General features: G+C 69.0%; 3 protein-coding genes across 5 annotated transcripts; 1 reads left to right on the forward strand and 2 right to left on the reverse strand.

Annotated features, from left to right (window-relative positions):
- Positions 1-138: 138 nt before the first annotated feature.
- Positions 139-9,886, reverse strand: SSBP4 (single stranded DNA binding protein 4). Of its 2 annotated transcripts, XM_083810705.1 has the most exons (10): positions 9,646-9,886; positions 8,635-8,707; positions 8,438-8,499; positions 7,451-7,535; positions 2,555-2,644; positions 2,002-2,085; positions 1,827-1,886; positions 1,642-1,711; positions 1,456-1,526; positions 139-249 (listed from the first exon to the last, which is right to left on the reverse strand). In XM_083810705.1, exons 1-10 carry the CDS (start codon positions 9,699-9,701, stop codon positions 178-180), a joined length of 723 nt encoding a protein of 240 aa, XP_083666831.1. In that variant the 5' UTR covers positions 9,702-9,886; the 3' UTR covers positions 139-177. The 2 variants fall into 2 exon arrangements, with proteins under 2 accessions (XP_083666831.1, XP_083666832.1); XM_083810706.1 differs by lacking the exon at positions 2,002-2,085 and having other exon boundaries at positions 9,646-9,882.
- Positions 9,887-10,034: 148 nt separating this feature from the next.
- Positions 10,035-15,074, forward strand: LOC310886526 (uncharacterized protein). Its single transcript, XM_083811232.1, has 4 exons — positions 10,035-10,047; positions 12,776-13,672; positions 14,318-14,428; positions 14,883-15,074. The coding sequence occupies exons 2-4, from the start codon at positions 12,786-12,788 to the stop codon at positions 14,890-14,892; spliced, it is 1,008 nt and encodes a 335-aa protein (XP_083667358.1). The 5' UTR covers positions 10,035-10,047; positions 12,776-12,785; the 3' UTR covers positions 14,893-15,074.
- A 644-nt stretch (positions 15,075-15,718) lies between these two features.
- Positions 15,719-25,086, reverse strand: GDF15 (growth differentiation factor 15). Of its 2 annotated transcripts, none has more exons than XM_083811228.1 (2): positions 17,798-25,086; positions 15,719-17,008 (listed from the first exon to the last, which is right to left on the reverse strand). In XM_083811228.1, the coding sequence occupies exons 1-2, from the start codon at positions 18,108-18,110 to the stop codon at positions 16,215-16,217; spliced, it is 1,107 nt and encodes a 368-aa protein (XP_083667354.1). In that variant the 5' UTR covers positions 18,111-25,086; the 3' UTR covers positions 15,719-16,214. The 2 variants fall into 2 exon arrangements, with proteins under 2 accessions (XP_083667354.1, XP_083667355.1); XM_083811229.1 differs by lacking the exon at positions 17,798-25,086 and adding an exon at positions 17,392-17,791.
- Between the last annotated feature and the right edge of the window lie 81 nt (positions 25,087-25,167).

Consider the following 25,167-nt stretch of genomic DNA (forward strand, 5'->3'; position numbering starts at 1 on the left):
CCGCCGGGACCCCTGGAAGGGAACGGTGGGAGGTGGGGGGGGGGGGGGGGGGGGGGGGGGCTCAGCTCTGCTGCCCCCGTCCTTGTGCCCCCCCCCCCCCCAAAAAAAAAATCCCCCCCCCCCCAAATCCATGCCTAGCCCCCAAGGGAGCCGGGGGGGGCCGGGGCACGCAGACCCTTACATGTTCATGGCGGGCATGCCGGGGCCGGCCAGCGAGCTGGGGGGGGGCCGCATCCCGCTGCCGTAGGTCTGCGGGGAAAGGGGGGGGGCTGAGAGGGGGCCGGGACCCCCCCCCAGCCCTGTCCCGAACCCCGTCCGCACCAGCCCCGTCCCCATCCCCCTCAACGTCCCCGTTCCGGTCCCCGTCTCCATGTCCGTACCCAAAATACCCACGCCTCTGGCCCTGTTCCCAGCTCCATCCTCACCGGCCCTGTCCCCATCCCCGTCCCCATCCCAGCCTTCATCCTCATCCTCATCCTCATCCTCATCCTCATCCTCATCCTCATCCTCATCCCCAGCCTCGTCCTCAGCCCCATCCCCGTCCCCTTCCCCATCCCCATTCCTGTCCCTGTCTCCCTGTCCCCCTTCTGGGCCCCATCCCCATCCCCATCCCCAATGCCATCCTCCTCCCCCGTCCCTTCCCCATCCCCTTCCATCTTCATCCCCATCCTCATCCTCATCCCCCATCCCTATCCCTGCCTCCAACCCAGTCCATCTCCCTGTCCCTGTCCCCATTTCCATTCCCATCCCATCCCCATTCCCCATCCATCCCTATTCCATGCCCATCCCCACTCCCACCCCAATCCCATCCCATTCCCCATCCCATCCCAATCCCAACCCGTTCCCACCCTATCCCATCCCACCCCATCCCATCCGTCCCATTCTCATTCCCAACCCCATCCCATCCCCGTCCCCATTCTCATTCCCAACCCCATCCCATCCCCGTCCCCATTCCCATCTCAGTCCCATCCCATTCTCCATCCCCTGTCCCAACCCCATTCCCATCCCCATCCCATGCCCATTCCATGCCCAACCCCATCCCATTCTCCATCCCAACCCCATCCCCATCCCATTCCCAATCCCATCCCAACTCCATTCCCATCCCCAATCCCATCCTATCCCATCCCAACCCCATTCCCATCCCCATCCCATTCCCAATCCCATCCCAACCCCAATCCCATTCCCCACCCCACCCCAACCCCAATCCCCACCCCACCCCAATCCCATCCCAACCCCAATCCCATTCCCCACCCCACCCCATTCCCAGTCCCATCCCCAACCCCAATCCCATCCCAATCCCATCACAACCCCAATCCCATCCCAACCCCAACCCCAATCCCATCCCATTCCAACCCCAATCCCATCCCAACCCCAACCCCAATCCCATTCCCCACCCCACCCCACCCCATCCCCAACCCCATCCCCATCCCCAACCCCAATCCCAGCTCCGCTCACCTGGGGCGCCATGCCGGCCATGCCCCGGGGGGGGTTCATGCGCTGCATCGGGCCCCCCATGTTGGGATGCCCTGCACAGAACGAGGGAGGGGGGTGAGCCTGGGGGGACCCCCAGCACTGTTTTTTTTGGGGGGGGGGACAGGACCCCCCCGGTGCTATGGGGGGGGGCCCGGAGCCCCCACTCACCCTGCGACCGCGCGGCCGGGTCCATGGCGTTGGGCAGCAGCGGCTGGGAGCCGGGGACACCCACGGGGGGCTGCGGGGGGGGGGAAATGGAGGGGGTCAGATAGTGGGGGGGGGGTCAGATGGGGTGTGGGGGGGTCAGATGGGGAGGGGTCTGCACCGATTTGGGGGGGGGGGGGGCACCTCACCTGGTTCGGCATCCGGAGCGCGGGCCGGGGGCCGCCGGGGTAGCGGGGGGACATGAACGGCTGCGAGAGAGGGGAGCAGAGCGGTGAGGTGGGGAGGGGGCTGCAGGTGTCGTGGGGGGGGGCTGGGGCGCTGCTGCGGGCCGGGGGGGGGGGCGGGGGGGCACCCCAGCCTTACCTGGGCGTGCGGCCCCATCATGGGGGCGGCGGGGTTGTGGGGCGGAGGTTGGGCGTGCGGCGACGGCTGCGAGCCCGGCGGCGCCTTCGAGAGAAACAGAAAGGGTTACGGGGCTGGGGGGGGCTGGGGGGGGGGGCCCCCAATGCGCACACACCCCCTGGATGGGTGGGGGGGGATTAGAGCGGGGGGGGGGGGTCTGGGCTGCAGCGTGGGGGGGGCCCCGGCCCGTGCCCCCCTTCCCAAAGGAGCGCGCAGGAGACGTGCACGGCGCGGGCAAGGTGCACGGCGTGCGTGCGCTCACACGCGTGTGCACACGTGGCCTTGCACGCCCACAGCTCACGGGGGGGTCTGCAGGACACGTGTGCACCCCCCCCCGTGCACGGTGCTCCGCGCATGCCCCCCCCATGCATGCACACACCCCCCCCCCTTGCACACCCATGCACACGCGCATGCTCGTGCACGCACAAGCAGCCCAGGCATATGTCGTCGTCCCCCCCCCCCCCCCAGCGCTCCCCCCCCCCCAAAAGCAGCACCCCGAGGTGGGGGGGGTTACCTGGAAGAAGCCGGGGGGCATGGGCCCCCCCGCCATGCCGTCGCTGGGGGGCAGGTTCCCCATCACCGGGCTGGGCGCCGCCGCCGCGCTCTGCGGGAAAAGGGAGAGCTCAGCACCGCCGGGGGGGGGGGGGCGCATCCTGGCCCCCTCCCCCACATGTCACCAACCCCCCTCCATGTCACCAACCCCCCCCGGTGCCACCACCACCCCCCACGGTGTGCAGGTGGCCGCCCCCAGCCCCCCCCCCCCCCAGCTGCGCCCCACGAAGCCGCCCCCGGCCCATCCGTGCCGTTTGGCACCAGGGGGAGCGGGGCTGGGCCGGGGGGGCACCGGGGCGAAGCCGCCGTCTCCCCCCCCCCCCCCAAAGCTGTCCCATCTGCCACCAGCCCCAGGACCACCGGGTGCCCCCCCCCCCCCCACTCCTGTCCCCCCCCCAGAGCCAGGAGCTGCTGGGGTCAAGCGCGCGAGCGAGAGGGCAGCGCGGGGAGAACCGGGGCGCTCCCTGCCCTGGGGGCTATGGTGGGGCCTCGGGGGGGTCCCGGGGGGGTTGGTTGGGCCCGGGGGCTGGGGGGGGGGAACGGGCGGGGGGCCCTGGCCCCTCTCGCCTGCCGGCCCGGGTCCGAGGGGAGCTATTAAACGGGGAGGAATGCGCTGGCTTTCCGGCTCGGCCCCTCGCGCTGTCTCTGCCACAACTGGTTTCAATTTGGAGGGGAGGAGGAGAAGGGGGAGGGGGGGGGGGGGGGGGCCTGGCGCTGCCCCTCCGCGCTGGGGAGCCGGCGGGGGCCTCCATGGGGCCCCCAGTGCCGGGAGATGGGGGGGGGGGGCACAGCCCCCTGTTGGCACCGATGGGGCACGGTCACCGTGTGCCCCCCCATCCTGCTCCAGGTACATCGCAGCGAGGGGCAGCTGGGGGGGGCCCTGCTGTGACCCTGGGATGTCCCTGCCCCCCCCCCCCCGATGCCACCAACGTCACCGCGGGCAGCGGGCTGGTCGGGGCCCCCATGGGTGCTGCCGGCAGGGGGGGGACATGGGTTGGGGTGGTGGCATCTGGGTGTGGTGCAGGGGGGGGTCACAGCTGGAGCCTGGGTGACACCGGGTGCGGGGGTGACACCGGGTGCGGGGGTGACACCGGGTGCGGGGGTGACACCGGGTTCCGGGGTGACACCGGGTGCGGGGGTGACACCGGGTGCGGGGTGACACCGGGCGCGGGGGTGACACCGGGTTCCGGGGTGACACCGGGTGCGGGGGTGACACCGGGTGCGGGGTGACACCGGGTGCGGGGGTGACACTTGGCACGCGGGGTCGGACGTCTGTGGGGTCACACCACAAACGTGGGGGTCACAGCGGGCGGGGGGGGGCCGCGTGTGGCACACGGGGCACGCCGAGGACACGGGTGATGCCCGGTGCCACCGCGCCGGCCAGGGTCACGGGTGGCACCGAGGCCACGGGTGACACCAGGCACACGGGTCCCGCCAAGGCCACGGGTGACACCGCGTGCCCAGGCCCCCCCGGCACACACAGCCCCCCCCCGGCACACACAGCCCCCTCCCCAGCAGGGGTCACGGCGGGCAGAGGCCCAGCCGGGGGTCCCTGCCCCACGGGCCCCCCCCCCGTGGCCTCGCCGTAGGGCCGCGGGCGCAGTGGGGTCGGTGCCCGTCCCCCCCCCCGTCCCCCCCCCCAGTTTATCAGGCGCAGGACGGGGCCGGGCCCAGCTGAACTCACTTTGCAGCCATGCACAAATCATTTGTGAGACAATGGCGGGTCTGTGCGGGCGGCCAAAACCAACAGCGCCGGGGGCCAGCAGCCGCAGCCCCCCCCTGGAAGCGCCTCCCCAGCGCCCCGCAGCCCCCGCGCATTCCTCCCGTTAACCCCTCGGCCCCCGACGAACCCCCCCCCCCAGACCCCCGCCCCCGGCCCTCGTTTGCCGGGAGGAGGTTGGGGGTAGGAGGGGTGGGGGGGGGTCCTGGAGCACCCCCAGGGCTGGGGGGGCCTCGGGAGGGGCTGGTTGGGGGGGGGTGCAGGGTGCGTGGTGGGGCGCCCATAGGGGAGACCCTTGGGTGCTCAGCTCAGGTCCCAAGGAGGGGGGGGGGGTCCGTGGGGTGGCTCTCGCAGCGCCCAACGGGGAGCCCAGCGCCGGGGGGTCCCCGCCGTGGGGCCCAGCACCGGGGGGGGCCCTCCTGGAGCCCCCCAGGGAGCCCGGCACAGCTCCGAGCACGGAGCCCAGCACCCATCCCAGGCCCCACCGCCGGCCCCGTCCCGCAGCCCACCGCGGTGCCCAGCACGGAACCAGCACCGAGCCCCCCACAGAGCCCCCACGGAGCCCCCCACCGAGCCCCCCCACGGAGCCCCCCACGGAGCCCCCACGGAGCCCCCACGGAGCCCCCACGGTGCCCCCCACGGTCTCCACCACGGAGCCCACCACAGTGCCCAGTTGGAGCCCACCACTGGACCCCTTACAGAGCCCCCCCCCACCGTACCCTTTACGGAGCCCCCCCCCCCAGCACCCACCACCGTACCCCCCCGGTGCCCCCCCCCGGCCCTGACAGCGGCCCCACCACGGCGCCCACCCGCCCTCGCCCCCCCCAGCCCACCCGCACCGGGGGGTCCCCACCAGGGCTCTGTCCTGGTGCCATGTGTCCCCCCTACCCCCCCCCCACCCCAGGGTGCCCCGGGGGGCAAAGGGTGCGGGTGGCAGCTCTGCCTGAGGGGGGGGGCGGACACAATCCCCAACCCCTCCTGGGGACCCCCCCCCTCCACCCCGCCAGGGTCAGGGTGCACCCCCAGCCCCCCGTTTTGGGGCGCCGGGTCCCGTCCCCACGCAGGTCAGTGGTGCCCGACCTCCAGCCCGAGGCGGGGGCGTCGCTGCCCCCCCCCCCCCCCCACCCCCCCAGCCCACGGTGGGGGCAGGATCGGGTGTCCCCCCCCCCCCCCCCCAGCCCCTCCCTCGCTCCCAGCCCGGTGATGCAAAGCAGGAGTTGCCATGGCAACAGGTTGGGGAGTTTCGGCTCCTCCTGCAGGCACCAAGGTCAGGAGGGAGAAAATGGGGGGGGGGCACAGCCATGGGGGGGGGCAGCAGGCCCCGAGCTGGGCTGGGGGACCCCCACAGTGCTGCCCCCCCCCCCCCATAACCCTGCTACCTTTGGGGTCGGCGCTGCCGTCGCGCATCCCCACGGCGACGCGGGGTCACCCACGGTGGCACTGGGGGTCGCGGGGGGGGGGGGGGGGTCCCTGAGCATGCACCGGTGGTGGGGGGGGGGGCACACAGCCAAGCAGCACCCAGGGGAAAGGTGGGAGCCCCCCCCCCACTTGGTGCCACGGCGCTGGCAAGCCCCCGCTGCGCCCCACGGGGGCGCACGCCGGGGGTCCCGTGGGGCTGAGCCCCATGGGTGTGTGGGGGGGGATTTTTGGGGGGGGGGGCTCGTCCCTCCCCACCCCCGGGGGTCCCCCCCCCGGCCCCCCCCCGGGTCCGCCTGCGCGAGGCAGCAGTGCCATGGCAACGGGGCCTGACCCGCGCCGCGTCCTCGGCGGCACCGCACCGCCGGCCTCATTAATTCCGGCACGGCGCGGCGCCGGGGGGGGGGCACACTGTGAGGGGGGGGGGACACACACACAGGGTGAGGGGGGGGGCCCCCGCTGCTGCCTGCAGCCCCGGCAGCCCCCGCGCCAGCACCGCTGGGGGTGGCTGCAGGCAAACCCGCGTGCGACGCACACGCGCCCCGCGGCACGTGGATAACCCCAACCCCCCCCCCAAATAACCCCCAACCCCCCCCCCCAATAACCCCCCCCCCGTGAGCTCGGGGTGCTGGGCGGCCTGGGAATGGGGTGCGGGGGGGGGTGCTGAGCACCCCTGGATTGCAAGGGGGGGGGGGTGGCAGGGGGGGGGCGTGAAGGGCTCTGCGCCTGCGGGTGCCCCGCGCCCCATGGGGCACCCGAAATCCCAGGGGGCTTCCCGCCCCCCGCGGGGCATCCCGCACCCCAGGGGGGGCTTCCTGCATCCCTCACCCCACAGCATCCCGCACCCCTCGGCAGCACGGATCCCACAGGATCCCGCAGGATCCCCCGCAGGATCCCCCGCAGGATCCCCCGCAGGATCCCCCGCAGGATCCCGCACCCCGCGGGACCACTGACCCCGCGGGACCCCGCACCCCCCTGGTGCCACGCACCCCGCAGCACCCCGCATCCCTTGGGACCCCAGATCCCGCAGGACCCCGCACCCCCCCACACCCCCCCGCACCCCTCCAGGTCCCGCTGTTAATTGCACACCGCTAATTAATCCACCGCCCCCCCCCCCACCCCGTGCCGACACGGAACAGGGATGGATGGGGGGGGGGGACACCCAGCGCCACCCCCCCGTGGGGACAGGGGACACTCCACGGGCACCCCGACAAGGCCACTGTGCCCACGACGCATTAAGGGGGGGGGAGCTGCTCCCCAGATGTCCCCACGGATCGCTTTGGGGGGGGGGGGGGCAACCCCAAATCCCCCCCCCCGCCCCGTGCCCCCGCTGCCCCTATAGGGATGCTCGCCCCATTGGGGTCACCCCGGCGCCGTCCCCGCAGGGATCAGCGGGAGGGTGGCACGGGGTGGGGGGGGGGGGGTGGCACCGGGGGCTGGGCTCAGCACGGAGGGGGGGGGTCCCGGGGGGGGGGGTCACAGCCGGTCCCCCGGGATTACCCCTCCCGGCGCCGCGCAAAATAGGTCAGCGCCGCGCTGCCGGGGCTGGCACGGCACCGCCTTAACCCCCAGCGCGCCGGCGGGCTCGGCACCGCACCGCCGCCCCCCCCCCGGTGTCCCCAAGGCACCCCCCCAAGGTGGGGGGGGGGTCCCCAATTTGGGGGGGGTCCCGTCCCTGTGTGTGCCCCCCCCCCCCCCCAATAAAGTGCCGGGCGGACTCACGTAGTCGTGGAAGGCTTTGGCCTCGCTCGAGTGCTCACACGTCTCGCGGCGGTCGGGGGCGGCGCAGTACAGGTCCCAGAAGACGCTGTGTGACCGGGGGGGTACAAAAAAAAAATCAGGGCCCCCCCCCCTAAAATATCCCCGTGCCCCCCCCCCCCTTCCAGCCCCCCAGAATTGGGCGAGCATCCCGGTGCTGCCGGGGAGGGGGGCGCGGGCATCGGGGTGCTGCACGGCACCGGCGTGGGGTGGGATGGGGGGGGCAGGATGGGACCCCCCCCCCTAAAAAAAGTGTGTCCCCCCCCCCCCAGAGGAACGCGAGGCCCCCCCCCGGCTCCAGTGTTTGCCCTGGAAACGGTCGCTCCGAGCGGCGGCCGCAGCCCAAATTCCTGGGGCTTTACATCAGGGCTGCAGCATCCCGGGGAGGGCTGGGGGGGGGCCCCGCTGCCTGCCCCCCCCCCCCAAAAAAAAAAACACCCCCCCCATTTCATTCCCACCCCCCCCCACCACCACACCGTGGCCCAACGGGGACAGAGGAGCCCACGGGGGGGCCCCGTGTGCCGTGTCGGAGCCCGGAGCCCCCCAGTTTTGGGGGGGGGGGGGGGCGGTTTTATGGGGCTGGAAGCCCCCCCCCCCGGGGGGGGGGCTGTCTGTCTGTCCCCCCCCCACCCCAGTGCCGCTATAAATCCCGGGGTTTATTGCAAACAGCCGGCTCCTGGGCACCAGCACCCTGCGACCCCCCCGGGGGTGCCCGTGCCCCCCCCACCCCAACCCAGAGCATCCCCCCCCGGGGGGGGCAGGATCTGTCCCCCCCCCCCCCTTTTATCCCCCCCCTCCCCGCAGCCTCTCTCCCTGCTATTTTTTTTTTCGGGGCCGGCCAAATTGGATCCAGCTGGAGGGGCCGGGGCTGGGCTTTATGGGGTGGGGGGGGGACGGGGGGGGGGGAGAACCGGGGGGGGGGTCCCGGGGGGGGGGGCAGCCCCCACTTACCACCACCAGGAGTGCAGGAAGCCCGGCGGCTCGCCCAGCGTGATGTTCTTCTCCCATCGGATCTGCGCGGGGACGGGGACAAGGGGGGGGGGACGGGGACAAGGAGCGGGGGGGGGTCACACACCGCCGGGGGGGGGCTCCCAGATGTGCGTGTGTGTGCCCCCCCCCCCCGGGGCTTGGGGGGGGGGGGGTCTTACCTCGGACAGGAAGGTCTGGGCGGATTTCTGGGCGCCCACGTGCAGCAGGTACTCGTAGACGTAGAGCGCCAGCCTGCAGGGACACGGGGACGTCACCGGGGGGGGGCACGGGGACAGCACCCGGGGGGGGCACCCGGGGGGGGGGGGGGGCACGGGGACACCACCCGGGGGGGGGTCACGGGGGCAGAAGCGGTGCCCCCACGCCGCTGCCACCCCCCGGCCACGAGCCTCGGGGTGCGATGGGGATGAAGCCCCTGGGGGGGACATGGGGGGGGGGGGATTAAGGTTACCGGGGGGGGGAATTAGGGTTGGGGGGGGCTGTAATTAAACGGAGAGTTAACGAGCGAGGGGGGGCTGCTGCTGCCTGCACGCGGGCCCCCCCCCTGTTGGCCGGAGCCCACCCTGGGGGAAAGGTGCGGGTCCCACGGGTGACACCGAGCGCCCCCCCCCCCCCCCAAGGGTGACACCGAGCGTCCCGTGGGTGACACCGAGCCCCCCCCCGGTGACACCGTGCCCGCTCCCCCCCCCCATCCCCACGCAGCCGGGCCGGGACGCGGGACGGCCTCGGGTGCCTCGGGTGCCCCAGCAGGGCCTGAAGGCACCGACCGGGGGGTGCCCCCCCGACCCCCCCCAGCCCCCCGACCCCTCCCGGTGCCCCCCACCCGCGAAGCACCGCGCGGGGACACGGTGGGGGGGGGACCCCCGGGGGTGTCAGGGCCGGGACCGGGGTGGGGGACACCGGGGGGGGGGTGGAGGGGACACCTGGGGGGGGGGGGGACACCCGGGTGTGCGGGGGGGGGGCTGGGGGGGGGGTCCCCGCGCTCAGCCCCGGGGCCGTCCCCGCGGCAGGGAGCGGGGCGGGGCGCCGCTGTCCGCCCGCCCCCGCCCCCCGGCGCCCCGCTCGGAACCCCCGGCAAACTTCCGCGGCGCCCCCCCCCCCCCCCTCCTCCTCCTCCTCCTTCCTCCCCCCCCCTTCCTCCTCTTCCTCCTCCTCCTCCCCCCCCCACTCACTTCTCCCGGGCCTGGCCGTCCGAGGGCACGCCGGAGCCCTTGCCCTTGCCGTACATGCTGGGGCGCGGCGCGGCTCCACCTGTCACGGGCAGCGGCTCCCCGCCGCCATCCCGGGGCCACCGCCACCGCCACCGGGGCCCCCGCGGCTGCGGCTCCGGCTCCGGCCCCGCGCCCCGCGCCCGCGCCCGCGGGGGGCCTTGAAACCGCCGCGCCTGGGCCGGGGGTCCCCGCGCCGCCCCCCCCCCCCCGCCCCGCCCCGCGCCCGGGCCCGGCCCCGCCCCTCCCGCGGCTGTTCCGGCCAGGCGGACTGCACGCCCCCCGCGGGTGGGGGGGGGGGGGAGGCCACGCCTAGGGAGGGGGGTCTTAAAGGGGCGATGGTTGGGGGGTGGGGGGGGACCACAGGTAGGGTGGGGGGGGAGGGGAGCGAGGGGAAGGGGGAGCGGGCGCGAGTGGGGAGGTGGAGATAAGGGGGGTGCGGGCACGAGTGGGGGGATGTGGATACGGGGGGGGGACATGGAGACATGGGGGGATGCAGGCACGAGTGGGGGACACGGATATGGGGGGGGACATGGAGATATGGGGGGATGCGGACACGAGTGGGGGACATGGATATGGGGGGGACATAGACACGAGTGGGGGGACGTGGATACGGGGGGGGGACATGGAGACATGGGGGGACACGGGCACGAGTGGGGGACATGGATATGGGGGGGGACATGGAGACATGGGGGGATGCGGACACGAGTGAGGGACATGGATATGGGGGGGACATGGGGGGACACGGGCACGAGTGGGGGACATGGATATGGGGGGGGGACATGGAGACATGGGGGGACGCGGGCACGAGTGGGGGACATGGATATAGGGGGGACATAGACACGAGTGGGGGGACGTGGAGACATGGGGGGACACGGGCACGAGTGGGGATGTGGAGATAAGGGGGGATGCGGACACGAGTGGGGGACATGGATATGGGGGGGGACATGGAGACATGGGGGGACACGGACACGAGGGGGGGACATGGATGTGGGGGGGACATGGATACGAGGGGGGGGACATGGAGACATGGGGGGACACGGGCACGAGTGGGGACGTGGAGATAAGGGGGGATGCGGACACGAGTGGGGGGACACGGACGCAAGTGGGGGGACACAAGGGAGCGGACATGAGTGGGGGGACATGGATCCGACGGGGGGACATGGAGACGAGGGGGAACACGGACACGAGTGGGGGGGCACGAACACGAGGGGGGGACATGGAGAAAAAGGGGGACATGGACACGAGTGGGGGAAAGGGGCATGAGGGGGGGGACACGGACACGAGTGGAAGGGGGAAACGGACACGAGTGGGGACATGGAGACAAGGAGGGACACAGACACGAGTGGGGGGACATGGAGACGAGGGGGAACACGGACACGGGGGGGACGTGGACACGAGTGGGGGGAGAGACAAGGGGGGGATACAGACACAATGGGGGACAGGGACACAAGGGGGGGACACGGAGATGGGGGGACACAGACACGAGGGGGGACAGGGACACAAGTGGAAGGGGAAATGGACACGAGTGGGAACATGGAGACAAGGGGGGGACATGGACACGAGTGGGGGCGCAGACCCACGGACACAGGGGAATGGGGAGGACACGGGGGACACTCCGACCCCCGCGGGGCACGGGGCCGCCATCCCCCCCCCCCCCCCCGTGTCCCCGTGTCCCGGTGCGGTGTCACAGCACCCCCTCGTGTCCCCTCCGCACCCCGGGCGCGGGTGGGGGGGCGTGGGGGGAACCGGCCCCACGGTCACGGTGGTGGGCGCGGGGGGGGGGGGTCCGGGGCCGGATCCTGCCCGGCCCCACGGGGACACCGCGTGGGGAGGCGGCGGCTGCCTCTGGGAGCGGCTTCGTGACCCCAAAAACTTCGGGGGGGGGAACCGGGTAAAAGGGGGGGGGCTGGCGGGGAGCTCGAAGCAGGCGCCGTGTGCGGGAGCGCGGACACGCGTGGGCGTGGGCGTGTGCACGCGTGTGAGCTGGGACCGCACGGGGCTGGGGGGGGGGGGGGGGGTGCACGCTCGTGTGCGCGTGCACGGCGGGGGATGCGCGTGCACGAGCCCGGCGCCGTGCGTGTGCGCGCGTGTGCGCGGCGGTGCGCGCGTGTGCGTGTGCGCGGCGGCGCCTGCAGGGGGCGGCCGTGGCCGGGGCACCGAGCCCGTGCGGGGCCGCGCGGGGCCGTGCGGGGCCAGGGGGCGGACGCCCCCCCCCTCCCACGCACCCTCCCCGGACGCGAGGGGGCGGCCCTGGGGCCGGGGGGGCGATGCGGGGCCGGGCCCACGCGTGGGACACGGGACACCCCCGTCCCCCGGGGGTGAGGGTGGGGTCCCCGCTGCGACCCCCTGGGGGGGGGGGGTCACCGCGGCCACCTCCCCCTGCCCTGATGCGACCCCAAAGCCCCGTGTCCGGACGGGGCACGGCGTGGGAGACCCCAGCCCGGACCCCCGCCTCCCCCCCCCCCCCAAGTGCTCGGTGTCACCGGTGTCACCGCAGCCACCCGTGGCCCTCCCCACGCCACCCCGGCCGGGCACAATTCACCGGCAACGCTGCGGCACGCCGGCACACGCAGCCGTGACACCGGTGGGGACCCACCCGGGACCCCCAAACCCAAGCTGGGACCCCCCCAACCCTGTCCCTGTCCCCCCCCGTGGGGCTGGCACCCTGCTCACCCCCCAGCATCCTCCTGCCCCCCCAGCCGGGCAGAGCCCCGGGGTCCCGGGGGGCAGTGGGGTGCCCACGCGGCTGTGGAGGCTGGACCTGGGGTGCCGAGGTGGGGGCAGCTCCGGTGACCCCCCCCGGGCCCAGCTACGCCCCGGTGCGGTGACACGGGGCCGGCAGGGACCGCCTGTTCCTCTTTCCGCACAGAGCCAGCCGCAGGCGAGTGGGGCGCTGGGGCCGGGGTGGGGTGGGGGGGACACGGCGAAAGCACCCATGGGTGCGAGGCGCCAAGCGGAGAGGGCGCGGGGCGGGTAGCACGGCTGAACTGGGCTGCGCTGGTTTGCACTGGGAGGGGGAAAGCAGCGCTGCCAGGCTTGCCGAGTGCGGGGGGGGGGGGTGTTGGTTCGGCTGACAGCCGTCTCCCCGCAGCGGGGTGGCCATGGGGCACCCCACGGCCGCGCTGCTGCTGCTGCTGCTGCTCCCCGCGGCCACCTCGGCCTCCTGCTTCTCCTCGGTGTCGGCCACGGAGGAGGATTTCTCCAACCGCACGGCGCAGTGCAGGGAGCTGGACTGGGGCATCTTCGGGCAGCAGCACCGGCTGCTCCTGGCCCACAACGGCATCGGCGCCGTGAGCCCCACGTCCCGCGTGGGATCAGCGCTGGAGGAGCTGGACCTGTCGCACAACGAGCTGCAGCGGCTCCCCGACGCCTTCCTGGAGCGGGCGCAGGGGCTGCGGCGGCTCCTCCTGGGGCACAACCGGCTGCGGGAGCTGCCCGACGGCTTCTTCGCCCGCACGGCCGCCCTGCAGAGCCTGGAGCTGCAGGACAACCCCCTGCCCGCCGTCCCCGCCAGCGCCTTCCACCCCAACCTGAGCCGCCTGGCCGTGCCGTGCCGCTGCGACGTGGTGGGCAGCGTGCTGGGCGCCTGCGCCGACAACCGCACGTGCCTCTGCGGCGCGCCCGACGGCACCTTCAACGTCTCCGGTTTCCACGAGCGAGAGTGCCGGGGAGGCTCGGGGGTAGTGGCCGCCGCAGGCGGGGCCGCCGCCGCGGTGGCCGTGCTGGTGGCGGTGGCCGTCGGCGGCGTGGCGTGCCACCGGAGGAGGAAGGCGGCCGCCGCGGGATGGGGCAAGCGGGAGTCCGCCGGGGCCCACGGGCAGCCCCGGTACGTCAGCCACGGCGCTGAGAGCGGCCCCACCGCTGCCTCCGCTGCCGTGGGTGCGAGCGTGGCGCCCGACTACGAGAACGTCTTCATCAGCCCCTGCGTGGTCCCGGGCATGGCCCCCGCGCACAGCAGGACGCCGGAGTGGCAGCGGGCGCAGTACAGGTGAGCCTCTGGCACGGGTCGGGATGTGGGGGGCATGTGGCATCCAAACCCCTGCTGTGCCGTGCCGTGCTGTGCCATTCCATGCTGTGTAGTCCCACGAAATGATGTCCCGTCCCATCCCATCCCATCCCATCCCATCCCATCCCATCCCATCCCATCCCATCCCATCCCATCCCATCCCATCCCATCCCTTCCCATCCCCATCCCATCCCAATCCTATCCCCATCCCATCCCCATCCCATCCCATCCCATCCCCATCCCATCCCCACCCCATCCCCATCCCCATCCCATCCCATCCCATCCCATCCCATCCCCATCCCATCCCATCCCCATCCCATCCCCACCCCATCCCCATCCCCATCCCCATCCCCATCCCCATCCCCATCCCCATCCCCATCCCCATCCCAATCCCATCCCCATTCCCCATCCCATCCCCATCCCCATCCCATCCCCATCCCATCCCATCCCATCCCCATCCCCATCCCATCCCCATCCCCATCCCACCCCACCCCACCCAACCAAACCCAAGGACTGGGCACTTTTGGGGCCGGATCCGTGCTCTTTCACCCCCATTGAGCCCCCAGAGCCATGCGGGGTGGGACAGGAGGGGGCCATTTCCCCCCGGTGACCCCCCCCGGCCCCCAGCCCCCAGGTGCCCGAGGACGACACCTATTTCATGGAGAGCGACTCCGGGGAGCAGCCCATCTACGCCAACACGGGGACCCCCGGCGAGGAGGTCTACGTCGTCCCCGACAAGTGAGGGGACGGGGACCCCGGGGGGGGTGCCACGGCTGCCCGGTGGCTGTGATGGGGAAGCAGAGGGTTGGGTTTGGGGTTTTTTTTTTTGCAATTAAAGCAAAACTGCTCTGCAGTCGTTTCCTGCCTGGGATGGGAAGCGGAAGCAGCCGCTTCTCCCCAGGCTTTGCACCGAGGGGACGGTGACGGGTGGCCTCCACCAGACGTGGGGTCCCCGGGGGTCCCCAGGGCTGGGCTGGGGGCGCGCGCGGTCCCCCCCGTACCCTGCTGGGAGCATCGGGTGCCGTGATCTTTAAGCACTGGTTCCCAGTAAGGGCTGGGTGCCGTGGGGCACCCGCGGCGTGCGGCTCCTCTTTCGGGGTGTCGGGGTGGCTGTGCACATGGGGACACACTGGTGGTTGGGGACATCCAGGTAATGGGATCAACCCAGCTATTTTCCTGCTAAATCTGTCAGTTTGGGGTAAAGAGGAAAAGCACCACTTCGGCACACTCCTGGCAAGATCTCCAAGGCCATCGGTGCGAGGTTACAAACTCTGGGATGTGTCTGGAGGGGAACGGGGACGTGGGGACAACCACGGTGCACCCAGGTGCCCTCCCAGCCCTGTGCGGGTCTTGGTGACACATTAAATGTTGTAATTGTCCAAAATACCACGTGTAGCTCCTCATCTGCTGCAGGCTGTAAAGTTCAACCTGACGGAGCTGCATGAGGTCCCCAGGAAGGTCCCCAAAGCCTGTGTCCCTGTGGCGGAGGTGCCAAGAAGCCAGGACCCTCAAGGACACGTCCCCATGCCCCTCATCCCTCAAACCCTGGTCCCCAGACCCCATGCCCCCATCGTGGTGGTCCCCGTGTCCCACATCCTTCAAGCTCTGGCCTCCAAACCCCACATCCTGAGGGTGGAGGACCCCCACCCCATGTCCCTCGAGCCCACGCCCCCAAAGCCCATGTCCCCGGGGTGGGGGTCCCCCCATCCCATGCCCCCCGAGGCCCCGTCCGCCGGTCCCTTTGCCGCAGGAGCCTGGAAGCGGCAGGAGCCTGGAAGCGGCAGCGGCCGCGTCCCAGCCCGACGGCCCCGGGGTCAAGGCTGCGCCCGGCACCCGTTTCAAGGCCACAAACAAACCAAAGGTCCCTGGGACCATCGCCCAGGGATTACTCACCCGCTGGGCTCGCAGGGCAGGGACGGGGCTGGCTTGACCCCGGAAAGCCAGAGGATTTACAGGCAGATCCGTGAGAAGCCAGCTCCCGGATGGCCGTGGGTGTGGGGGGGGACAACGGGGACCACCACCAACAGCCTCGTTCCCATCACTTTATTGGTTTCCAATGCTACAGCGATCTGTTTTATAGAAATATACAAAATACAAAAGGAAAAAACCAAAAAACTCCCCAGAACATCTCTCGCCGCGTGATACAATAAGTTAGCAATAAATAAGAGTTGTATAAATAAGTCTGTAACCAGAGGGGAGCGGGTGCGCGGGCACCGGGGTGGGCTGCGGCCACCTGGGGACAGCCCCGCTGCCGTGCCCGTCCTCGCTCCGGTGGGAAGAGCCCAGCTACCGAATAAAAAATGCTTTAAATAAGGGAGGAGAGGGCGAATAAGTTACGGTGGCCTGTGGAGTGGCGGTGATCCCACCTGGAGACCGGAGGGATCGTGTCCTCGAGACGGGGCTGAGCCGTTCCGTGCACGTTTCGCCCCGCGGGTCTGCTTTTTGGGGCGCTGGTGCTGGGGGGGGGGCTCTGCCACCACCCGGGCGGTGACGGGTCCCCGTCCATGCCAGAGGCGAGGGGCCATCAGGCGCAGTGGCACCTGGTGACCAGCATGTCCTCGAAGACGGTGGAGACCAGCCTGCCCTCGCCGTCGTAGTGCATCAGCACCATGGGGTCGTAGCCGGCGGGCACGCAGCAGGGCGCCGGGGTGGCCTTGGAGAGGGAGTGCATGCGGGCTTTGATCTGGGCGTGCATGCTGGCCGGCTTGTAGTTGTGCGGGCAGGAGCCCTCGCAGAACCGCATGTAGTAGCTGTTGGGGGCGATCACCCAGTCCGACCAGCCGATGTCCTGGAAGGACACCTTGAGCGACTTGAGGCAGCACTTCCCCTCGCTCTTCCTGCACTCCTCGTCCAGCCCGCGGGCTCTGCGGGCCCTCGGCCCCGCGGCCTCGAGGGTTTCCACCTCCAGCACCAACGTTTCGGCTTCCGAGCCCACCGGCGAGGCTGAGATGTCGGCAGTGAAGGCCAGCTCCAGCTGCAGACTGGCCTCGGGACCGGCAGCCCAGCGCCGGACGGGCGCCGTCAGGTCCACGCTTGGAGTGTCGGGGTCGAGCTCTTGGGTTTGCAGGAGCTGGGGGGCTCCCCCGGGTCCCCCCAGCGCGTAGATGCTGACCTGGGGCTGCCCCGAGGCCGGGGAGCCCAGGGACTGCTTGAAAAGCTTCAGCTCCGCTTGCACCACCCGCAGGCGCCGGTGGAAAGCCTCCGTGCGGGACACGACGAGGTGGTAGCGGTAGGGACCGCGCGGGTCCTGGTCCCCGTGGGGGTCCTGGTCCCCGTGGGGGTCCTGCTCTCCTTGGGGGGGCTCCGTCCAGCGCCGCACTGCGGGGACAGGAAGGACAGCTGATGTAAGAGTTGGAAATCCAGCCCTGAGTCAAGCCTTGTGGTCAGCTCCTTGTCCGGCAGCCAAACCACGCAGCTGCCCCGGGGCCACCTCCGGGGAATCGCCCGAAGCCCGCGGGATGCCGACCCCGCTGGGTCCATCCCCAGCCTCCACCCCGGGGGTGCCGGACACGCGGGGACCCCCAGGCACGGGGCAGGAGCATGAGGACACCGCGGGGCCAGCCCCTGCTGTCCCCCCCAGCCTGAGCAGCAGCCGAATATTTCCCCCAATTCCCCCAGGTGTGGCTAAAACCCCGGCCGCAGGGAGCAGCGGGAGGCGAGGGACGGCGGCACCGCAGAGCCCGCTCGTATCTGGAATTCACCGGTCTTTGCGTTTTGCACCCAAAGAGCTGGAAACGGCGACTCCTCCCCTGGCCCAAGCAGGGGAAACGGCTGGGAGGAGGAAGAGGAGGAGGAGGAGAAGGAGGAGGAGAAGGAGGAGGAGGAGGAGGAAGGTGACAGCAGCGGATTCATGCCCGGTCATGTCCTAGCGCATGCTGGGGTAGCGTGCGGGACGTGGCTCAGGGATGTGGCAGGACATGTCCCCCCGTGGCAGGACATGTCACCCCGTGGCAGGACATGTCACCCCATGGCAGGACATGTCCCCCTGTAGCAGGACATGTCCCCCCGTGGCAGGACATGTCCCCCCGTAGCAGGACATGTCACCCCGGCGCGGACCCGGAGCCCACAGGGGGGGCTCCCGATGGCAGAGGGGCCACTTCTACTTACGGATGGGTGTCAGGCGGTGCAGCCTCCTCGTCCCGGCCACCGCTGCCTCCTCCCGGCTCCGGTTCCCCATCAGCTCGGCCACTTTCTGCTCGTACTGCTGCTGCGCCCTCCTGATGCTCTCCTGGTCCAGCCTGCGCCGCACGGCGGGGGGAGCGGGCATCCCCAGCCGCTCCAGGATGCTCCTTTTGATGGTTTCCACCTGCAGCCTGTCCTCGTCCCAGCCGCGGGGCCGCGGCTCCACGCCGGCCAGGAGCAGCAGGAGCAGCAGGCAGGCGGCGGCGGCCCCCACGTCGCGCAGCGCGCCCGGCAGCATCGCGCCGGCGGGGCGGCTGTCCCGGCGAAAGGGGGGGAGCACGAGTTGCAAAACCTCTTGCGCAAAGGCTCCGCGTGCGGCTCTTATCGATGCCGCGAGGAGAATGAATGAAGAGGACCAGACCTGGCTTTATAGGAGCGGGACTTTGCCCGCCCCCCCCCCGTCCTCTCCCTCCCCGTCCTCTCCCTCCCCGTCCCAGGGCTGCCCGTGGGTGACGCCGTGGCGAGCACGCGGCCGGGGCAGCGCAAAGCCGGGCTGCTCGCAGCGGGGAGGCGAGGAATGTTTCCTGCTGTGCTTTGGTTCCCACCTCCCGCTTTCTCTGCTGGTGGTGGGCAGCTGGAGAGGTTCCCCTCGCCGTAACAGGGGGGGCTCAGGGCTGCGGGCAACGTCTGGTGGCCTCGCAGGCGGCACGCGGCGTGCCTGTGGTGGCAGGGGGTGACAACGGGAGCACCGAGGTGTGCGGGCAGGTGGGCGCTGCGGCCAGCATCACGTCTGGCTCTGCATCCTCATCTCCCTCCCTCCCCTGGCAAATTGGCCGCGCTCACTGCTAAAGGTGCCCGTCGGGGCCCCTTTCTTCGAGCCACTCTCGCTGCCCCGCAGAGAGGGGGAAGCGGAAGGCAGGGGGGAGGCAGCCGGGAAGCCTGGCTCGTGCCAAGACGTGCGGGCGGGAGGCAGCGGGTCGGTGTTTGAACTTCTCCAAAAGCCAGAGCCGGGAGGTTCCCGGCTGACGACACCGCAGCCCGGCTTTGCTGCACGTCCCTGCCCCTGCTCCGGTCCCTACTGAAGTAAGCGCGGGCGGCGTTTGCATCATTGCTGAAGGCAGCGGGGAGGGTGCCGGGCACGCCGCGGTGGCACAGGTCCAGCCGGGGCTGCCCGCGCGCAGGCGAGCCCAGCGGCGAGCTGGAGCCGTGGGATCCTCGCTTGGAGGAGGTCGCGGAGACACCGGGAAGGGCGCAGGGACGCGTCGGTGGGGAGGCTCTCGCGGCACGAGGAGCTCCGTGGGGCTCAGTGCGAGCTTTTTATCGGGGCAGCAGGGAGATGGGCTGAGCCCCGGGGGATCGGCGAGGGGCAGAACCTGGCAATCGCCCCCAAATCGGAGGCGAGACGCGGGGCTGAGCCAGCGGGGCCAGCACGGGGCCGTCCACCCCATCTCCAAAGGGATGCTTCAGCCACAACCACAGGGGGGACGCGAGCCCAGCCCCGGGGGGACGAGCCCCTCGCTGTCCTCCTGTGCCTGGGGACCTGGGGCACACGAGGCCGAATTTCCTGCAGCCGAGCCAAGCGCCCGGTCCTTAACTGCTCCCACGGCGGGACGCGGGGGGATTACCCTGAGCCCGGCATTTAGGTCTGTTTATCTCCAGCTCCTCCTCTGGAGCAGGGTTCAAGCATCCTTCCTGCCTTTTTCACCCAGATTCTCGAGGTTTGCCTCGAGGCAAAAAGGAGAACAAACGTTTCACCCGGAGCCATGTGAAACCATCAGCTCATCAGCACGAGCAGCGTCACGTGGAGGGGATCGCCCCGCTCCATCCCTGCTCTGGATGGAGGGCTGAAGGGGGGGCAGGCGGGGGACCCCCCCCCCCCCAAAACCTGCCTCCACGCTGCCTTTCCCTGCCCGGAGCCTCTGCTGACCCCACTTTTGGTTCCTCTGAGTTAGAAACAAATCCCACAGGCGGCTCCTGAGGAAACCTCAGCGGCGTTGCGGCTGGAGCCACCTTTCCTCGAGCGCTGCGCCCTACGTGGAGCTCAGCACCCCTGGGTGCTGACCTGGGGCCCCGCAGGGTGGCTCGTCACCGCTGCCATCCCCATAGCAGGCACCGGGCAGGGACAGGAACAAAGGAGGCTGCGATGGAGCAGCTCTGCAGGGCGAGCAGTGGCTGCTCAAGGCACCGAGCCACCGTGCCATCCCCGAGCATCTCCAGCTCTGTGGCCTGGCCCCCAGAGCAATCCCCCAGATTTTGAGCTGTGCGGGTGTAGAACGAGGTGTCCCCCCCCAAAAAAAATACCGTCACGTCTTGCCCGGCCGTTGAGCAAGACGTGGCGAACTCTAAAACTTTGCAGTTCTGCTTTTGCAATGATTTTCTGAGCCGTGGGCGCGCCGCGTGCCACCGGCCCCTCCGCGGGTGACGCACGGGGGGCAGCACGCGGGGAGCTTCAAAGTTGGCCGAAGCCGGATGTTTTTTCCCCAAAAGGCGCCAGGCGGTGAAGTCGGAGATTTACAGTCCGGCAAGAGCAATAAAAGTTATCTTTAATTGCAGCATTTGTGGATGCCGAGTGACCCGTTAGGAAACTTCCCAGCGTGTCCTCACCAGCCCGCGAGATGCTTTATCGGAACAAAGCCTCGGCTGTGAGCGTAGGGAGCATCTTTTCCTCCCTCCCCCTCCTTTGGTCAACCCGTATTTTATACCAGAAGTTGGATTTATCCAACCGAGCCATTTCCCACCTCTACCGTGGGTGGAAACGGGGAGATTGGACAACTGGAGCAGCAGGCACAGCGTCCCGTGGAGGCCAGCGAGGAAAGGCCGGTGAAAAGCCCAGCAGAAGTTCAAAGCGTGAGCTGCTGAGCCCAGCAGGACGTAAATAACCTCCCTGCCTTCTGTCCCCACCTCCGGACAGGATGTGGTCCAGCCCCGAGCGCAGCGGGGGACGCTGCTGATGCTCGCTGCCATCTCGTGAGCCCATCGGCCCCACCAGCGCCGCAGGAAGCAGCCACGCTGCGAGCACCGAGAGCCGGTGCCCAAAGGAGGAAGGCGAACGGTTGCCACTTCCCCACGAGACGCCGCCCAGCCGCGGCCCCGAAGTGCTGAAGCAGCTCGGGAAGGGCTCGGAGCGGGAGCAGGACCCTGCGCAACGCTCGCTTTTACCCGGTGCCGTCGCCGTCCTGCCCGGTGCTGAGCCGAGGGGCGCTGATGGGACGGGCAGGGACGAGCGGGCAGCAGGGGCTGGGATCTCTGCAGAGGCACCGAGCTGCCCCGCACGCCGCCGAGCCCCTGCTGCCAAAAGTCTTGGAGGTGCTGCAAGGCCCTGGGGGGCCGAAAATCTCGCAGGGGCTGGGCTCGAGGTCCCGGTGTCCCAGCCGAGCTCGGAGCCTGCTGGAGTCGCTCCGGTTGGGAAATTCGGGTGCTGGAGGGGGATGCTCCCTGCAAACCGCTGCAGCGAGGCGGGCGATGCTTTCTCGGGGGGTGTTCGAGGCCGAGAGCATCGCGCACGAGCCCGCAGCAGCGCGGCGGGGAGGTTTGGGCTCGTTTCGTGCCAGGTGAGGAAACGGGCACGGAGAGCTCAGATGTGGCGGCCGGGGATGGCCGGTGCTGCTCTCGTGCCTTCCCCACGTCACAACGAACAAGCACAATGGAAATCTTCCCGACCTTTAGCCATTTCTAAAGAGAAAAAACAAACAGGCCGGATCAGGTGAGCAACAAGCAGCTTCGTGCTGCTGCAGCTGGACTCGCCTCTCCCCCCTTTGTTCTGTTCACGGCATTTGCCCAAAAGCGAGGCTTCTGTTCCACTTGGAAAAGACTTTTCTGACATGACTGCACTCGTGGTCAAAGATTAACTTGGATTCCCAGACCCCTTTGCCCATGCAATACAGGAAATTACTCAAATCCCATCACCAAAAATGGAAATCCCCGGCTGCTGCCCCAAACACCTGCTTACATCATCGGCCTCAGCACGAGAAGGTTTCCTGCGTGCTGCAAGCATCCCTCCCGGCCCCGACGGACGGATTCGCACGACAGGGGCGTGGGGGCTTCAGTCCATGCTCCGTGATGCTCTGGGCTTGCAGGGATGCTTCCCGTGGGACACAAATGTGGGTGGCATTTGGGACCGCCACCCGCAGGAAGAGGAACCGGGCAGCTCACCCCGGCTGAGCCCAGCGTGGTGTCTGAGGAGCGGCTTTGGGGAGAAGATTTTCCACGTCAGGAGCCTCTCCTTATCAAAGCGGGGATGTGCTGTGCCCCTCCGATGTCCCATCCGATGCCCCCACGCCGCCAACCTTGGGGTGTGCATGGGGGAAGCGCCCGGCCCCGTCCCCAGCACCGGGACACGTCCCGGAGGAGCGCGCAGGAGGCGCTGCACGAAGGAGAGCACAGAAAGCTCCCCAAAACCCTGCAGCACTGAGCCTGGATGGCTTCACCCACGGTTTGGATGAAGGGTGAGATGAAACCTCCCCGGGGAGCACAGCACCATTTTGGGGAGCGCAGCACCCTTTTGGATGCAGCCGAACCCCCAGCACAAAGGCGTCGAAGGACCCCAACCCCATCTTCGCGCAGGAACACAGCTCTGCAGCGGGATCACGGGAATATTTGGAAGTATTTGTGCTGCCTGAGCAGAGACGGGACACCAAAGGACAAGGGGGTTTAGGCAGGGCTTGGATTTTTTTTTCTGAGAAAGCTCTAACCCTAAAACCTCAAAAATCAAGTCACAGGTTATTGTTGGAGAACAGCTCGTTGGGTGGGGAGGTGGAAATCCCACAGGCACGAAAAGCCCTCTGCAATTTGCAACTGCTCTGCTGAGACCTGGCCAAGCAAACCCAAGCACGCAGCAGAGGGAGGGAGTTAAATCCTCAAACACCTCCCAAAAACCTTGAGCCAGGCGTTGCGGTGCCCGTACCTCACCCACCTGTGCAGCCGTCGGGGCGAGAGGCAGCGAGAGCTGCGCCGCGGGACCTGCGGCTGCTCCCCAAAATTTCAGTCCCGTGCCCGTGGGGCAGGAAATTCCAGCCATTCCTGCACCCCGGGGAGCCCCTGGGTGCACGATGGAGAGGAGGAGGGTGGGCGCCCTGCCGGCTTCGATTCGTGCGCCGGGGAAACGCGCCGAGGGCGCGCGGCCAGCTGGACGCTGCCCAAAAATCCCACTTCATTTAGGGCAAGTTCGGAGGGTTGGGACATGGGGGATGAAGAGAAGAGGGGGAGCAGGCTCCCAGCGAGACGAGGGTGTTGCAAGACAGAAAGCAAATGTTTCAGACCTATTAGGATCCACCCCACCAAAAGGGATTCCCCCGGGATTTGCAGCCCAGGAGCGCAAGCCAAGGATGCGCCGGGATGAGCCGTGCGGCTTCCAGCACGAGCCCGAACCTCTCCCTGCGGAGAGTTCAGGTTTCAAAACGGCCTCATCAGCAAAGGGCTGCGTGACATCACCCCGGGAACAGCACCTTGCAGGAAAGGCTTATCACCTTGTAAAGCCAGTTACAGGATGATTTCATCAGCGCCAGCTCACGCAGCTGCACGTGCTGCGGCTCACGGCCAGGGAGGGCTTTGGCCTCCCCGGCACCCCGTCAGCGCCGGGCAGCTGCGAGGGGGATAAAAGCAACTGGGAGGGGGATAAATTAAGGAAAAATTCGGCTCCCGGCCTCACAGGAGGAGCAGAGGGCTGGGAAATAAATGTTCCCGATCTGAGCTTGGACATCAAAAACGTCGGGAAAAAGCAGGGGTCCAAGAAAACCCACCCCTTTTTCCTTCCTGATCCCCCCTGCAGCCACAAACCACGGGGCTGGGGGCAGGCTGAGACCTCGCAGCAGAGTTTTTGGGCCAGGAGCTCCGTGCAGGTGCGGTCCTGAGCCTCACCCAAGTTCTGGGGCAGCCTCTTGCCCTCTGCAGCAGGAACAAACAGGATGCCCAGCCTGCGGCGGGCGCAAGGACTGAGTCACCAGCCTGGTGCAATCTCGCCCCGCTGTTTCAGGTGCCGGGTGCTGTTCCCGGGCCAGGCGATGCCCAGCTCTCCTCCCATCGTGGCCACCACAAGCCCCCAAGCTGGGGCTGCCGAAGGAAGCCTCGCCCCTGGGGAGGCTGCTCCAGCCCCAGCCGTTTGCAATGAGCACCGGGACAAATCCTGCACGGTCTGTCCGTCTGTCTGTCCGGCCAGCATCGGCTGTCTGGCAGCACCATCTGGTGGCACGGGCACCGCACCAGCCCTCCCCGCATCCCCAGTCTGCTCCCAGTCAGGACCAGTGGCCACAGGGACAGCAAAAGGGGGTACACAGCCAGATTTCAGATTTCATTAGCAGATCTGGAAAAGACCGAACGGATTCAGGGCTCACCAGGCAACGCAGGCTTTCCACGTGAAACTCAAGCTAAAACGAAACTGAAGAAGCGGAGCAGATGCCCTGCCAGCTCCTCGTGCCTTGCACACCGGCGTGCCCAAAGCGCTACCAGACCTCGACGCCTTTCCGCGGGGAAACAACTGCCCGTCTTGCATCCAGCACACTAAACCTTCACAGACGTCTGGGGAGGCTTTGGAACCCTGACAGCACGCGTGATTAAAGCTTTTCGTCTAACACCCATCCAGTGGCACGTTACCCGTGCTTTACCGTTGCCTCGGCATTTACGCCCCGTGTGAGCGGCTCACGGGAAGCCAGGAACCGAGACGTGCGCTAGGTGGACCGGGCCATCTAACAACGAGGAAATAGGAGTTTTTGTTTAAGGTAACGTCACAGGGTGTGGAAAAACAGGTAGTCTTGCCCCGATTCCAGCAGGTGATGCGCAGAGGCACCTCCAGTCTGTGGCTCCAAACTCAGCTCCCCAAGAGCTCTCCAAGCTCTTGCCTTACACAAAACAAAAAATCTGAGTAGAACCGGTGGGATCAGTGTGAGAAAGGTACGAGGGGGCTGTTCATCAGATCTCTTCACTACTGCCTCCCGGAATTCTTAGTGAAATCGGTAAGTCTCAGACTTGTAAATAAAAACTGTTAAGTGGCTTTTGCTTCCCCAAACTTGCAGGCTCTTCAGGAACGAACTGTGCTGCTGCGTACTTTAAAGAGTCTTCATCAAGTCAGGGGGAGGACACTCCCCGGGCCTCTGTACCTAAATATCAGCAAGTTTGAACAATATTTTCATAAGTGGTATCTCGGTGTGACACTCCATGCATTTCAGCTTTATCTGCTATGTTCTTCCTTTGTACCTTGAGGTAAATTTTCCAGTCCTGGCTCGGATTGCAGAACGTAATGGAGTGACAGACACCTTTCTGAACAGATTTATAATAAACAGCAAGATAAAGGGCAGGGCAGGAGATCCAAGCAGTCCAGGGACTCACCTCTAACAGCACACAACGAGCACCCTACAAAAGGC

This window comes from Anser anser, assembly GCF_964211835.1.
Source record: "Anser anser genome assembly, chromosome: 25".
Taxonomy (NCBI): Eukaryota; Metazoa; Chordata; class Aves; order Anseriformes; family Anatidae; genus Anser; species Anser anser.